This window comes from Peromyscus maniculatus, chromosome 8 (genome assembly GCF_049852395.1).
Source record: "Peromyscus maniculatus bairdii isolate BWxNUB_F1_BW_parent chromosome 8, HU_Pman_BW_mat_3.1, whole genome shotgun sequence".
Classification (NCBI taxonomy): Eukaryota; Metazoa; Chordata; class Mammalia; order Rodentia; family Cricetidae; genus Peromyscus; species Peromyscus maniculatus.
Window position 1 is genome coordinate 93,724,123 of NC_134859.1, and position 16,071 is coordinate 93,740,193.

The 16,071-nt window shown below is 47.9% G+C and overlaps 1 protein-coding gene across 9 annotated transcripts in view; it reads right to left on the bottom strand.

Annotated features, from left to right (window-relative positions):
- Positions 1-16,071, bottom strand: part of Tex2 (testis expressed 2) — a 140,773-nt gene that overhangs the window by 12,111 nt on the left and 112,591 nt on the right. For 7 of the 9 annotated variants that reach the window (XM_076543574.1, XM_076543573.1, XM_076543572.1 and 4 more), the window contains 2 exons: positions 15,263-15,362; positions 5,459-5,591 (listed from right to left, as the gene is read on the bottom strand). In XM_076543574.1, the coding sequence (XP_076399689.1) occupies positions 5,459-5,591; positions 15,263-15,362 (233 nt within the window). The remainder of the gene's footprint in view (positions 1-5,458; positions 5,592-15,262; positions 15,363-16,071) is intronic. The other 2 variants (XR_013041926.1, XR_013041927.1) reach the window with 1 other exon arrangement.

Consider the following 16,071-nt stretch of genomic DNA (forward strand, 5'->3'; position numbering starts at 1 on the left):
TGACTGGACTCCTTCCTTGTGAGATTAGATATATTACCCCACCCCTGCTCCACAGCCTAGGGGGAGTGGTCACAGACAAAGTGCAAAGCCACAAGTCTCAGGGACTCAAGAAAGCACCTGCCATGAGAACTCGGAGAATTTTCTAGAACAACACAAATTTAAAGGCCAGGCTTTTCAGTCCCCTTAGAGAACACTGTCTTACACTAAACTCTTTAGGGTTCTGGAGGGGTGGGGCTTGAAGGATCACCAGCAGAGCTGTGGGATCAAGGTTCCCTCCTGAGGTGCTTTCTGACCTACCAAAGGTGGCTACTTCCTCATGCCATTTCTAGCTGGGCCCATCTCTAGAGCTCGGGGTCTTAGCCGGGCATGAAATGAACGAAGGAGAGAACAGTCTCTGAGCACTATTGAGCCACCAATGCCACTAAAGACAGCCTATCTTGCTGACCAGGGCAAACCACTCAGGCAGGAAAGGCAGGCAGCGCAGCTTAGATCAGCCTCCCTGCTGCTGCTGTCCTCCTGGACACCTCCTTGGGCCACTAGGAAGTCCACCGGGGTAACTGTCTCCTGATTAATGGGGGTCAAGGGCAGAGCACACAGCTGCATGCATGAGACGGCCAGGCTGAGCCTCTCACCCTGAAACGGGAGCTGGCTGTAAGAAGATCCCACCAGAGTCCTCCCAGGCAGGGCCCTCGGATCCTGCTCACCCTGGCTCTGAAATGGAGCCAGAGCTGTGCCGACACACTGGACTTCCATATTGAAGGGGACTACCCTGGAGCACCTGCTCCCCATTTCCTGTTACAGGCCGGGCTAGTCCAGAAGTACGTCTATGCCCTCACTGCTCACAGAGCTGTTTTGGAGGTCCTGTGCGAAGACCATCCTCAAAGAGCATGCTCTTGGGTTTCAAATTGACGTAGCAAATGCGATTCTTAAAAAACTGAACTGGGTTTTTAGGTAAGAAGAGTCAGAAATGTAAATTGCCAGAAATTCCACAACTGTCCTATTTCTCTGTCAGTTACACAGCGGTGCTCTGTGGCTCCCGAGCCTCGTGCTGTGAGGTATGGAAGCTGGCCCAACAGCACAGGGCAGGTCCTCATCCACACACAGCACAAAGGGCCGCCTGCAGCATCTGGGATCATAGTGCGATTGCCGAGCCACGGTCCCTCATGTCCCCACCAGCGTGTACCACCTGGCACCTCCACCCCCTGGGTAGGAGATGCCGAAGGGTGAGCGCTGCATTGAGCTCTTGGGTTCCAGGACAAACCCTCTGCAGGACAGAGAGCAAGCTGCATTCTGTGTTTTCATGTGAGTAGTTCAGATAATGCGGCATGGGCTGTAGTGTATCAGATGCTGTGGATTCTGATTTTGACCAAGTGCCCCCACCCCCCAACATCCAAAGTGGGAGCTGTATCATGTGGAATCCAGAACCAATTAAGCCTGTGACTGTTTGGCTCATAGGCAGCTTTATATCTAAATGTGCATTTTATGCTTTCAACCTTACGATGTTATCAAGAATTTTAGAGAGACACGCTACACATCCTCATAAAAGATGTGTAAGATGTGAGACGCTACTGGCTTTAAACACACCTCAGAATTCCGGACGAGCATTCTACCCTCTCAGAGAGCCACTGAACAAGCTCATTCCGGTCACAATGTCAAAACCATCTGAGATACGTGCTTGCAGTCAGGCAAAAGAGAAAGTGCATTATTTTATCATGGATTCTGTCTTGGACCAAATTTTCTTCTTTCTTTTGAGATAGGGTCTCACTTTGTGGAACTGACTATGTAGCCCAGGTTGACTTCAAATTCAGGGTAAGTCTCCTGCCTCAGCCTCTCAAGTGTTGGGATTGCCAGCATGAACCACCACACCTGGCTTAAATGTTTTATTTCTTGTTCTAAAATCACTATCACTTCTGGCAACTTCCAGCAGTCTTAATCTGCTCTCCCCCCTCCCCCCTTCTCTCCCCTCTTCTCCCCTCCCCTCCCCTGAACATATGTCTGTGTACTATGCATGTGCAGTGCCTGCAGAGGCCAGAAGAGGGCAAGAGGGCCTTAGAACTGGAGCTACAGATGGTTGTGAGCCTCTCTGTGGTTGCTGGGACTTGAACTCCGGTCCTTTGGAAGAACAGCAGTGCTCTTACAGCTGAGCCATCTCTCCAGCCCCACTCCAGTAGTTTCTGAAAGCACCTGCAAAGCAGGCTGACTTGTTACCATGTTGGAACAGTTAGAAGAATGACCCCGACTCCAGAGGCAGTTCTACAAGGTGACCCTAAGAAATGCTTCAGTGAAGAGTCAATACGCAGATTCAACAGCTCTGGGAGGGGACCTCACTCCGAAGAATGCACTAATTTTTTCTTATAAGAAACCAGTCCTTCGGGAGGCGGAGGCAGGCGAATCTCTGTGAGTTCGAGGCCAGCCTGGGCTACCAAGTGAGCTCCAGGAAAGGCGCAAAGCTACACAGAGAAACCCTGTCTCGAAAAACCAAAAAAAAAAAAAAAAAAAGAAACCAGTCCCATGCATTAGCCATGTGTGTCCATGCATGCAGACACACACATCCAGGGACAAGGCTGAATCATGGTATACTAGGTCCCAGGAACATCAGGGGCCTAGGGGCTGGGAGACAGCAGTGTGGGGCAAGAAGGGGCTGCCAGGTGCAGCTGCACACTGGCCCAAGCTGCACCAAGCACACTGCCAAAACACCCACTGCCCAGTTACAGCAGCATCCGTCATGGAGGACGCACCCTTTCTGACTCGTTTAAAGGCCCTTTTCAGGTTCTTTCCTACAGTTTAGATGCTCAGCACCTACCACCTCCTCCTCCATAGTGCTGGGGATTGAGCCTAGGATTTCACATATGCTAAGCAAGTACTCTTCCACTGAGCTATACTCCCAGCCCGTGAAGACCATTTTGACTGCTCCAAAGTGACTTAACTCCAGTCTGTGACAAGAAGACATGCTGCCTGAAGAAGGAAAAGCTTAAAAGATAAATGCCCACAAATGGACAGTGGACAAGCTTTTCAAAGGGAAACAACTTCAGACCAGAACAACCTAGATTTCAACTTCTCCATCTTGCCCTCTGGGTACCACTATAGCAAACTTCCCGTCAGGCTAACCAGCATCACTGTAGCCCGAGTGGGGACTGAACAAAGCGGGGAGATGCAGTCAAGGCCCTGCCAAGGCTGGGCAGGTAGAGCAAACCAGTGCACGGCGTGAGGCCTGGACAGGTGGAGGTGGCTAAAGGGAAGAGCTGGAGGAAGAGGCTGCTGTGGGCCGCTGCACAGTCCACCGACAGTCCACCCGAGGCTGTTCAGTATTAAGGACGACACCAGCACTTAACAGCAGCCACCACATGGGCTGACTTCTGTCTCTCCTCTCCTCAGCCCCACGGTGGCTGCATATGTTCACAGCTGAGGAACTGAGGAAGCTGCTTCTGGAGCTGGGCTCTGGAATCCTGCATGGGCTTTCAGGGGCTCTTGATGCTTCTAGAAACTCTAGAGCCAAACAATGCCCGTGGAAACATTTTCTGAAATAAAGAAAGGGCCTGGAGTCCTCAGCTTCCCCAAGGGTCCATTTCTCAGGCCCCTTTCCTCACAAAGCGTGGCTTTTAGATTGTATTTTTCTTTGCATTGAAAAGTAAGGAAGTCAATAACATATTAATGTATAATTTAGCATCTTCACAACAAGAAGACAGACATTTCATACAGGATTCTTCTATGAAAAGATGGATTCAGAAATACATTCCACCATGAAAGCCACATTCCCAAAGAAAGGGAGTCTTTTCAGTCAGTCTAAAGCAGTATGACAGACATCCTATGATGAGCCAGTTTGCAGATGTAAACCAGTGCCAAGACAGCCAGATGAGTATCAGTCACTGTGGAGTGTCTGAATGGCAAGACTCTAACCAAAAGCAATCTGCTGCCCACCTGACGTACATGACTCACCTTCCCAACAGAGCCCCGAAGTCCTATGTGGGGTACAGCTGTTTCCAGGAAGATCCCTTACTCAAATGCTTATGATCAAAGATTGCTCTGACCCAGTCCCATTTATTAGATACAATTAAAAACTAAAAATAGTGCTGGAGATCAAACCCGGGGCCTGGCACATGCTAGGCAACTGTGCTCCCACTGAGTCGCATTCCTAGCCCGGGAGACCTCACTTCCAGACTGCTTCTGCCCACGGTGTTTTTACAACTCTGTCACAAGGCCAGACTGGCAGTGCTCGGGGTCAGAGCGGCTGGGACAGCAGGACAAGAAGCTGGTCTGACTACAGGCTAGATCAGGGAGACTCTGTCAGGACAGCCATGGCCCCTGCTCTGCTCTCGGCCTTCCCGAGCCCTTGGACTGTGCCTTCGTGTCCGGGAACATGATGAAAAGACATTTTCTTGTGGCTTCAGATGGGACCAAATCAGGCTCAGCACTCACAGGGTATGGAATGCCACACGGGGAGTTGATGAATACCACTCACCAGAAAATACAAATCCACAGATTGCCGAATCCAAATACATTTTAACAAATAGCAGAAAACGAAAGGAAAATAGCAGGTTAGATTGCAGTCCAGCAGGTGCAGGAACATTTCAACACAAAGCCTGGGTAAGTCAAGATAATCTAAGCGAAAGAATGTTCCTGAAGACACAACTCAACTTCCTTGGTCTACCAGTACTATCGACCTAAAAAGGGACGATCAGCTGTAACTAGGCAAAAACATCCAAGAGCCAGGGCCTTGTATACATACAGTCTGCAGAGTAGTTAGTTCCCTGTGGCAGCCCTGGCCCTGTGGTTCAGTCCCTGCAGAGGGATTAGGGGCTGCAGATGGGAGACCACATCTTTTAACTAATACTATCATTTAGATGTGGAGCCAGAACAGTGACCTTTAAGGTGTTTGAGAATCTGGCATTATAGGGGAACAAAAATCAGGCTCCATTAATTACCTCACAATTCTGGAATTTCTAAATCAGATTAACTCTGGGTAACAGATGTACTATCTACAAAGAGAAGAATTTACTAAGCAAATCAATATTGTATTATTTCGGGAAAATGCTTCTCAGAACACTCACAGAGTATCCTCTTAGCTGCCCAAATCAACCATCTCGTTATAAATAATTCTGACCTGGTGATTAAAGTGGGAGATCCCCAGGGGGCCTTAATCGGCTCGCATAGTGCTGCCTGTGGCTGGAAGCCGAAGCAGCTTTCAGAGTAAGGATTGGGTTCACAGAACAGTTTACGCCTAGAGGCGTCTGTCCTGCTTGTCTGCACCAGCGATCCTTTCTGGGTAATTGAGACAGTGTCACCCCGGCAGTGCTGACACCAACAGGCGCTGGGTGTAAAGCTCGCTCTGATCATCAGAAGTGCTGACCCTGAGCCTGCTGTCCATGCAGGGGCTCCCACACCCCACCTGCTTCTCACGGGCTGCAGGGAGAGGCTGGTCCCCCAAGGTTGGTTAGTAAATTCATATATGGCCCCTTACCCTTCTTTGCCAATTTCTCCAACCTTCAGGGCTTCAACAAGAGGCTCTTTACCTAGTTTGGTCAAGTTCATTTTGGTCTCGAGAGTCATCAGAAAGGACCCGTTGTAAGACATTTCCAAATCGATCCAGAGTCCTAGAGAAACAGAAAAAAAAAAGGGGGGGGGGTTCGTTTGGTTTGGTTGCCTCCCAACAAATATGAGTCTAAACTAGAGTATCAAAACTTATATTTGGGGGGCTGGAGAGATGGCTTGGCAGTTAAGAGCACTGGCTGCTCTTCCAGAGGACCTGAGTTCAATTCCCAGCACCCACATGGTGGTTCACAACCATCTATAATGTGATTTGATGCCCTCTTCTGTCATGCAGGCACACATATAGGTAGAGCACTCATATACACAAGATACATAAATTTTTTAAAAAAAAAACTTGCATTTTCATGACTAGAAAGGCAGTTCAATGGTGAAGAGCACTTACTGCTCTTGCAGAGGAACCAAGTTCAGTTCCCAGCACCCAAATGATGATCATTATGCAACTGCATTTCAGGAGATCTGACACCTCCTTCTGACGTCTGAGGGCACCAGGCATGCATGTGGTACATATACATACATGTAGGCAAAACTCATACCCCTAAATCGACACTCATAAGTTGTCATTAAACTAAAGTCTACATGTGACTTGGACTGCCCGCAGATGTGTGAAGCGGGTGAGGGTGCTCTGCCCTCACTATATACGAGACTGTGGCGGTTTGCATGCTGGGCAGTGGCAGGCATGGCAGCCCCCTCTGGGGGGTCACAGTGAATTCAGTGTCCATGTAGCACTGCAAGGACCCCTCCCCCACCCCAGCTTCTCCTCCTCACAGAAGAACCAGACACCCCGAAGGAAATGGCTTGATCACAGTATTGCCAGGATGGGTGGCTGAGGTGCAGCTGTTTGCGTTGTGAGGATGCTTTACTGTGAGCTGAATGACGCCATGAGGCAGCTTCCGTGATTTGGTCATCAATGGGCTGGGGCTTTGCAGTAATGTAGCTGTTTGGGGGTCACTCACACTCCTGTAAGCTCCCTCACCTGTGCCCAATAAGCTGAGATGGCTCAGTAGGTAAAGGTCCCCTGCCACCAAGCATATGACTTGAGGTGGGTTACATGGCATGGTAAAGGGAGAGAATTGACTTCTACAAATTGTCCTCCAAACTCATGCACACGGCCCGCGCCATCCTACCCTCCTCTCTGCAAACAATAACTAATAAATGTTTGAAAAACTAGTTTAAAACAGTAAAACAAACAAACAAACAAAAAAAGCACAATAAACTTGGGTCTCTCTCTCTCTCTCTCTCTCTCTCTCTCTCTCACACACACACACACACACACACACACACACACACACACCAACAAAATGTTAGGTATTCTTTTGTAAGATTTATTAGTGTAAGTGTTTTGCATACATGTATGTATGTGTACCATGTGCATGCCTGGTATCAGAAGAGGTCAGAAGAAGACATTCAGAGCCCCTGGAACTGGCATTATGGATGGTTGTGAGCCACTATGTAAGTGCTGGGAACTGAACCCAGGTCCTCTGCAAGAGCAACAAGTGCTCCTGACCACCGAGTCAGCCTCCAGGCCCCAAATTTTTATATTTTCAGTACCCTTTTGTTTCAGGAAATGACAGAGCAATAGAAACAAAAGGATTCCAGGAGTAGCTAGGTAAGGGTGGGGAACTACCTGGCATGAGTTAAAGAACTTATCGTCAGAAGGATATTATTGCCAATGAGCTCCTATTCAATTTCACCAGGATGGCCACTGGACCAGTGTCTACAGTATACACACATTGTCACCACCCTCTGTCACCACAGGAGGGGATGGCCTGGCAGGTAAAGCTACATGAGATGTTTTTCACTCTCAGAGCTCCATAAGACCTCATGGATTTTTAATTAAAATGTGATCCTTCAAGTGGCTATTTAAATGTTAATAAACTTTTATAGATCCTCCTAAGACAACTGACAATATGCAAACAGAATCAAGAAATTAATCTCAAACCATTCTTCATACATAGCGGCACTGTCGGTCGATTGGAGTAGACAGCCCTCCCCCATGAGGCCAGCCCCCTAGGTAAAAGCATTGTCCAATCTTCCGAAGTACTAATGGTGCAATTCTTCACTAACGGTGGGATAATTCCCACTTAGTTTTCAACAAATGCTTCCTGTTACTGAACACGATTATTTTCCTCGGATGACATGATTTAATTAAGTGGCACACAGGTCAGGTGTGATTATCTTCTTTGTGGGGGAAAAACTGCTTCTTTCTAGCTTACATTAAGCAGTTAAAAACTCTTCAGTTAGCTTACTCTTAAAAATACTGTAACTGTGGGAACTAAATGTTCATATCTACTCAGTAAAGATGTTCAGTTCTTAATCATTTCCAGGAGGAGGGATTAGTGCAAAGAGCTACATATGAATTTTAACTCAATATAAAAAGAAAGACAGTAATTTCGTTTGGAAACCCTAACCAGGTTTCCAAATAATATTAATGACATGCATTGCCTTTGAAGGCTGTCATATTATAGGCACCAAAACTTTACTTCTTCTAAAATGAGGTTTTGTTGTCCTCCACCCCCCAAATTCATTGGGGGTGGGGGGTGGGAGTTGTGAAGGAGTGGGCATCTGGATCCCCTAGAGCTGAGTTATAAGTGAGTGGCTGTGAGCCACCCAACATGGGTAATGGAATTCAAACTCAAGTCGTCTGGAAGAGACCCATGTATAAGGGAATCAGATTTCCTGGGACTGCAGTGATGGGCATCTGTGAGCCACCCAATGTGGGTACTGGGAACTGAAGTGCTCTTAACCAAAAGTCATTTCTCTAGTCCCTTGCTATCTTGTTTTTATTTTGTTTTGTTTTTTTAAACCAAAACAAACAAAAAACCAAACCAAGTACTGTGGGCACAGGCTGGTTCAGACATCAGCCACCATGGGATCTGCCTCTCACCCACCAGGAAGGCCAAGGGAAAAAAGCTGAGAGGCCAATCACATGGACTAGGGCTCGAGTTTCACTGCAAGTCTCTTGACCTTTTACAGCACTCTCACCTCCACCAAGGGGCTGCACCATCTTTTTAGAGAGGACTGTGTGCAGCCAGCAGCCAGCACACCCTGGGCATCTTCTGTTCTGGCTGCAGCTGCTACAGGGACACCGGCTGTTTACACAGTAAAGTGCTGGCTTACGAGCATGAGGGAGGACCTGGCTGTTTCCCAAGCGCTCAGGTAAAGCCAGATAACGGCCTGTAATGGCAGTGCTGGGAGGTGGGCCCTTCCCTGAAGCCCATCTAGTCAAATCGGTGAGCTCCAGATTCAACGAGACCCAGTCTTGAAACAATAAGATGGAGGGGAAGTATTTGAGGAAGATACATGACATCAGCCTCCGGACTCCACATCCATGTTATGCACACACATGCACACATGCGCAGAATAAAGATGGCCACCGGGTATGGTGACATACATCTGTAATCCTAGCACTAGGGAGGCAGAGGCAGAAGAAACATCCTTGGCTACACAGTGAGTTTAGGGCAGCCTGAGCTACATGAAACCCTGTCTCAAAAAATCAGGAAAAAGAAGGAGGAGGAAGAGAAGGAGGAGGAGAAGGGGAAGAGGAGGTGGAGGAGGAAGAGGAGGAGGGAGGAGGAGGAGAAGGAGAAGAGGTGGGGGAGGAGGAGAAAAGGAGGGGGAAGAAGAGGAGGGGGAGGAGGAAGAAGAAGAGGAGGGGGAGGAGGAAGGAGGGGAGGAGGAAGGAGAAGAGGAGGGGGAAGAAGAAGAGGAGGGAGGAAGGAGGGAGGAGAAGAAGAGGAGGGGGAGGAGGAAGAAGGGGAGGAGGGAGGAGGAGAAGAGGAGGGGGAGGGGGAGGAGAAGAGGGGGAGGAACAAGAGGAGGAGGAGGGGAAGAGGAGATGAAAGAGAAGAGGAGATGGAGGAGGAGAAAGATGGCCTCAATCAGTTGGTAGAGTTCAACCCAGACCACAATGTACAGTGGTAACAAATACCCATGACTGCATGTCCCCAGAGGCAAGGGGACAGCAACCAGAATGGAGGGCTGTGGGTTTGTTTGCTGTCACCCATTTCTCCTTAGTAAACCCCATGGCCTTGGTAACTGCCCCACCATGGCCACAGAGAGCATGTAGGCTCACACAGGAGCCCGGTCTTTTTACTTGACTCTGGGGGTCTTGACTCTGGGGCTGTGTGAACAGGGCTCCTGCTGCTTGGAAAGGGTTCTAGCTTCGTTTCTATTGCTGTCCCAACACCCTGACATAAAGCAAGGAAGAGAAGGTTTATTTGGCTTGTAATTCCAGGCTGCAGTCCATCACTGCAGGGAAGCCAGGGTGGGAACTGAGAGCACCACACCCACAGTTGGGGCAGAGAGACAGCATGCGTGTGTATCCTTGCTTGCTCAGTTATTGCTGAGCTAGCTTTCTCAATTCTTTTTTTTTTTTTTAAGATTTATTTATTTATGTATCTAATGTATATGAATGATCTACTTGCATGTATGTTTGCATGACAGAATATGGCACCAGATCTCATTACAGATGGTTGTGAGCCACCATGTGGGTGCTGGGAATTGAACTCAGGACCTCTGGAAGAGCAGCCAGTGCTCTTAATCGCTGAGCCATCTCTCCAGCTCCACTTTCTCGATTCTTACACAGTCCAGGGAAAACAGTGCCACCCAAGTTCAGGGTGGGTTTTCCTACTTCAATCAACAATCAAGGGACCCCCAACAGATGTGCCACAGGCAAACCTGATAGAGACAATTCCTCATTAAGACTCTCCCTAGTTGATAATTACAACAGCCCACAAGGTATCAGGGTTCTAAGACCCTTGCTCATGGAGCTGTCCTCAAGCCCCCGTCCGATGTCCCCTGTCCTTTAACCATGGTGGCCTGGTTCTCCCTCCGAAAGTGAACACCTGGATCTAGGGAACAAAACTTGAAAAGGAGCATTTGATCATGGATTGAATGCTGTGAAACAATCTTTGTACACTATAAATATGTACTGTTCTCATTGTTAATAAAAAAAGTTGGCTGATGGCTAGGATTTTCGGGGCAGAGAGAATGCTGGGAAGAAGGAGGGTGGAGTCAGAGAAGCCAACGAGATGGAAATAAAGCAGGACATGCAGGAGCCTCGGGCAGCACACAGATTAATAGATGGGTTAATTTAAGTTGTAAGAGTTAGTAATGAGCCTGAGCTACCAACCCAGCATTTATAATTAATAATAAGTCTCTGAGTGGTTATTTGGGAAGTGGCTGGTGGAACAGAGCTGATCACAGTCCTGACAAAAAACTCCACCTACAGTTGGATGTTGGGATTACTCGGCTCCAGACCCCCCCCCCCCCAGTGACTGTTTTGTTCCTGTCAAGCAGACCGGTGCCATATGCTCTCAGATCCCAGGGAAGCTGCAATTCCTTGAACCTGGATGCGCCTTGGGTAACATCTCTGTAGCTCTTCCTACCTTACAACTGTTCTCACATAATGCCCTGTCTTGTCAAAGCTGACAATCTAAATCTCAATCTCACTCTCTCCTTAAGAAAACTTTTTCAGAAGGAGCTAGAGAGATGGCTCAGTGGTTAAGAGCACTGGCTGTTCTTCTAGAGGACCCAGGTTCAATTACCAACACCCACATGGTGGCTCACAACTGCCTGTAACTCCAGTTCCAAGAGGATCTGATGCCCTTTTCTGGCCTCTGTGGGTATTGCATGCCCATTGTGTTTATACATGTAGTCAAAATATCCATAAACATAAATTAAAATATGTGTATGAGAGTTTGATTGCATGTATGTTTGTGCACCATATGTGTGCATGTCATCTGTGGCACAGAAGAGGGTATTGGATCCTGGACAACTTGAGTTACAGACAGTTGTGAGCCATCATGTGGATGCTGGGAATTGACCCTGGTCCTCTGAAAAAGTAGCATGCGTTTTAACCACTAAGCCACCACTCCAGTTCCTTTCTCTCTGTTTTTGAGAAAGAGTCTCACTCCGTAGCACAGCCTGGACTGGGACTCACTATGTACCCCAAATTATCTTTGAACTCAGGGTGATCCTCCTGTCTCCTGGCAGTCTCCAAGTGCTGAGACCACAAGCCTGGGCCACTGCACCCGGCTGCAAACTGCTTTTTCTTCCCACTGCCATCTAGACCTCCATCCTAAGCCTCCCAGAAGCAGTGTCAAGGGCAACAACAGCAGTAGTAAAAAAACAACAACAAAAACAATGGGTGCTGTTTAAATGGCCTGTGTGTGTCCTCAAGGCAGGCAGGTGCTATCAGAGCCTAGTGTGGGAGGTGAGGAAGCAAAGAGGTCGGCGAACTTGCCTGAGGCTCTGGGTTTATGAGCTCAGCTCACTCACTCTAGGGATGGCATTGAAAACTACCTTCTGCGTGCTGAGTGGCAGACTGGCATGGTGTAGTATGTCAGCAATCCCAGAGGCAGACAGGAGGATTGTTGCATGTTTGAGGCCAGCCTGGCCTACATAACAAGTTCTAGACCAGCCGGGGCCACAAAGAGAAATCCTATCTTAAAATTTTAAAAGTGTATGGCTAAGGCAGGATAATTCAAGCAGCCTGAGTAGCTTGTGTGAACCAGAAGAGATTTTCTTTCTTTCTTTTCTTAATGTTTTCTTTAGTTATTTTTATTATTTTATGTGCATGGGTATTTTGCCTGCATGCATGTCTGCGTACCCATGTGCATTCAGGGCCCACTGAGTTCAGAAGAGGACATTGGGTCCCCTGGAACTGGAGTCAGAGACTGGGTCCTCTGGAAGAGCAGCAAGTGCTCTTATGAGCCCTCTTTCCAGCCCCCAGGAGGTGCCTCTATTAAAGCTTCAGCTTGTCTGCGTGTTCCAGGTGATCGAGCTCTCATTTTCACCTGTGGTCGGCTTTAGCCAGTCACCCCAGCTTTTAGTTTCCCTAAAAGGAAAGGTTCTCCTGAGAGCAATGGAATCCAAAATTCCAAACTCACACGGTCACCACACTGCATGATCACTTTTGGTCAATAGTGGACCACATACAGGACAGCAGTCCCATGACAGTCTATCACTTAGTAGCATGACTGCCACCTAAGTTTGGGTTAAGCAGACTCTATTGTTTGCACACTGTGGAAAGCAATCAACCACAGTTACATGAACATGCCGCTGTTACTGAAAGGCACCTAAGTGCATCCCTTCTTGTTGATTTCTGCTTTACCATCATACAGGCATCCTTCAAAAGCTTGGAAAAGCCTGATTTGGTCAAATTCAAATAACCCCATAGGCCTTTTGTCTTTTTTGTTCCTTTCTTTGGTAATGTTTTCTCCCTGTTACACAAGCAGGCAGATCTCTACCATTTGCCCTGGAAGGAGTTAAGTAAGCTTTAAATGGATTAAAACCAGCAAGGCTTTGATCTGCAGAGTTGAAATGTCTCACTCCCCAGCTCCAGGAAAAAAACAAAACAAAACAGGAAAGAAGCCCCAGACTTAGGTCTCCAATTAACCTCCCAGGCTGACCAAAGCAGTCCCGACTGCTGTGCAGCTCAAAGCCAGAGGGACACTTGGATGCTGTGGAGCCTGCTGAGTCCTGTGGCCTTCCCTTAGACATGTCTATTAATCCAGGAAAGGGCAGTGTTGAGATTTGAGAAGCTGGGAACATGTGAGAAACCCCAACAGGCGTCTACAGCATTTACTTTTAAAAGCCCAGCTCTCAGAAAGTTGGTACTAGCTGGTAATTTACAGCTTGTTACGAGTCAGTTCCTGAAGAGACAGAGAGTGAAAGGCAGCAGAGGCCGTGGGTCAGAGGAGGACCCTGCACTGGTACAGTGGTGGGGTGAGGATCTCAGTCACACAGCTAACGTAAGTGGTGGCACACCTTTGAATACTGCGTACCACACTGTATCAAAAGGGTAGGGACCGAACAAACAGCCTTGTGCCAGGTCAGAACAAGTACACTACTTTCAGAGTCTAAATTGCTTCTAGCTTTATTCTGTGTACCTGACCAATCCCAGCAGGACCCAGATTGATTGAGGTGCAGACAGAATTGAGGGGTGACAGGTGATCTCTACATGCAGGAACCAGGTGGACTTGTGTGTCTTTCTCCAAGATCAATGTGTGTGCCCTGCCAGCTCAAACTTGCTAGAGGGATGAACAGAGCTGCTGAGTGTAATCATAGAACACCTTCTTCATAGTGTGTAACAGCTATGATTCACTAAATATTCAAAAATAACGACTTCACTAAATGTGATCGACAGCCATAAAGATAGCTGTTCTATATCTCATAAATTCTACCAAGTATTGACTTCAAAACACATGTCGTCCTCCCAGAAAGCTGTATTCACTGCCCACTGCTCTGCTCCTGGGCCACCTTGGGAATAATGTTAAACATGGTTCAAGGGAAAGAGGGTCCTTGACAACGGACACCAAAACCATGAGCTGAGCAGGCACAGTGGCACCGTAATCTCAGCCTAGGAAGGCTGAGGCAGGAGGATAGACAGTTTGTTCAGTTGGGCTACCTAGCAAAACCCTATCTCAGAAAGAAAGGGAGGGGGGAGGGAGGAGGGAGAGAGGGAGGGAGGGAGGACTGGTGGGCTTTCCCTGTGTGCCAACAGCTCTTTCTGCCCAGCAGGCTCAGTCATCTTTTGTGTCTCACTTAATTCTTGCATACTGTATCTTCCCTGTTGACGCCCTTTGAAGCTACCCGTTATAAAACACATAGAAATCTGTGAACATCCTCATTATTCTATTTATATTCCTTCACATTCTGATCAGTTCTTTTTTCTCTCCATCCACAGGAGTAGGCATAAATATTGTATCCGTGGCATGCCTAAAACCTCAAGCCCGAGAGCTGTGCTCCAGCAGACAGACTTGCTCCTGAAATACTGCCTTCGAATATGTGTCCTCATCTTTCAAATCCTCAAGACCCCCAGAGTGTAAGGAAGATAAAGATGCATGACATGAAGGTCAAACATCTTACAGCTTAGCAGGTGTGACAGGTGAGGCTGGGATGTGATAAGTGGAGACAGCAGCTTCTCTCGGAGTCGGAGCCAGGACAGATGGGCACGTGGGGCCCATGAGAAGAGAGGGAAGCTAAAACCTAGCTCACCGCTTCATACCCTGGCACAAAAGCTCGGGCCCCATCAACTGGCTTGAGGTGTCTTGGGCTGGAAAAGACCCTGAAACAGTCTAGTGGACTAGAGATAGGAGAAGGAGCCTAGATCTATCATCAGTCAGTTTCCTACTGTGTCTTGAGAAACACAAGTCACTTGGAGGATGTAGTGGTGCATGTGTTTGTGTCTGTGTGAGGGAGGCTAAGGCAGGAAGGTCATGAGTTCAAAGACACACTGGACTACAGAGTGAGGTTCGAGAGCAGCCTGAGCTACAGCAGGACTAGCTCAACAACAATGAAATAACAATAAAATCAAAGCAAAGCAAAACAAAAATGGCTGGTGAGATGGCCCAGTCGGCAAATGGTCTTGTCATGCAAGATTAAAGATCTAAGTTTAAGCCCCGGAACCCATTTAAAGGTAATGGAGAGAACCAATTCCACATAGTTGTCCTCTGACCTTAGCATGCGCATCCCTTGCCTGCCCTCCAATTTCTCCAACCCCCAACACGTGCACACACACGTGCACACACATACACACACACACACAAATTTTTAAAAACTAAACAAAGAATAAGAACAAAACCCACACTCCACATGAAATAGGATGTTTAGAATTCAGCTTCTTCTAAGCACAAGCCTTGGTGTCAAAACTAAAGCGAGAGAACATTTCAACACCCTCACATCAGCTCCTCTCTAATTAACTAAGAGTTACCTTGGTGATCAACATAAGGCTTGAAGGCCTGAAGGATTTTTGGCACAGCCACACCCATGTCAAGTTCTGTCAGTGTTAGCTCATTCATAAAGTAGGGGAGCTAGAGAAAAGAAACAAACAGTGAATGAGACACATTAGTAAGCTGGTCGCCACACTAAGGTCAGCCAGAGTTCCACACACTGTCTGAGGAGAGAGGAGCTAAGGGGTTGGGTCACATCTTTATGTACAAACCACAGAGGTAGAAAGAAGTGAGCAGACAAATGCTATACTCTCATAAAGCAGGAACCGGGACAGAGGAGTGTGGACTTGGTCAGGGATGGTCATCTAAGGAGGTGAGGAGGCATCCATAAGGAGTTTCGAGTGGCATTTGACCTGCGACCTTCTAGGTGGAGGACACACAGGTGGTAAGGAGGAGGAATGGAGAGTAGGAAATTGCTACATTTCTGACAGGCAAGTTTACCACAAGGTTAAAAATAACTGGGAAAACCAAAACTAAAGCCCAAACCCCAATCCACATCCCTTAACGCTGGGCCGCCTATTTCTGTCTTCCCCCATGCATCCGCGCTCCACCTGCTCCAAAAGTGCAGGTCTGTACGACTGTGCCCATGGAGCCGGTGTCTGCGCTCACTAGCTTCAGGTTGTACATGTCACCAGGGTACACCAGTGGCCGGGGAGGGATGGTACAAGGAGAAATGTTAGCATCTGTCTTCACCCTCCAGTGGAGTCTGGTCTCCCTCAAGACAGGCAGCTCTCCCCTCTCAGCTCTCCTGCCAGAGGACTGGTAAACCGCTCTCCACCTTTGCCCCTTG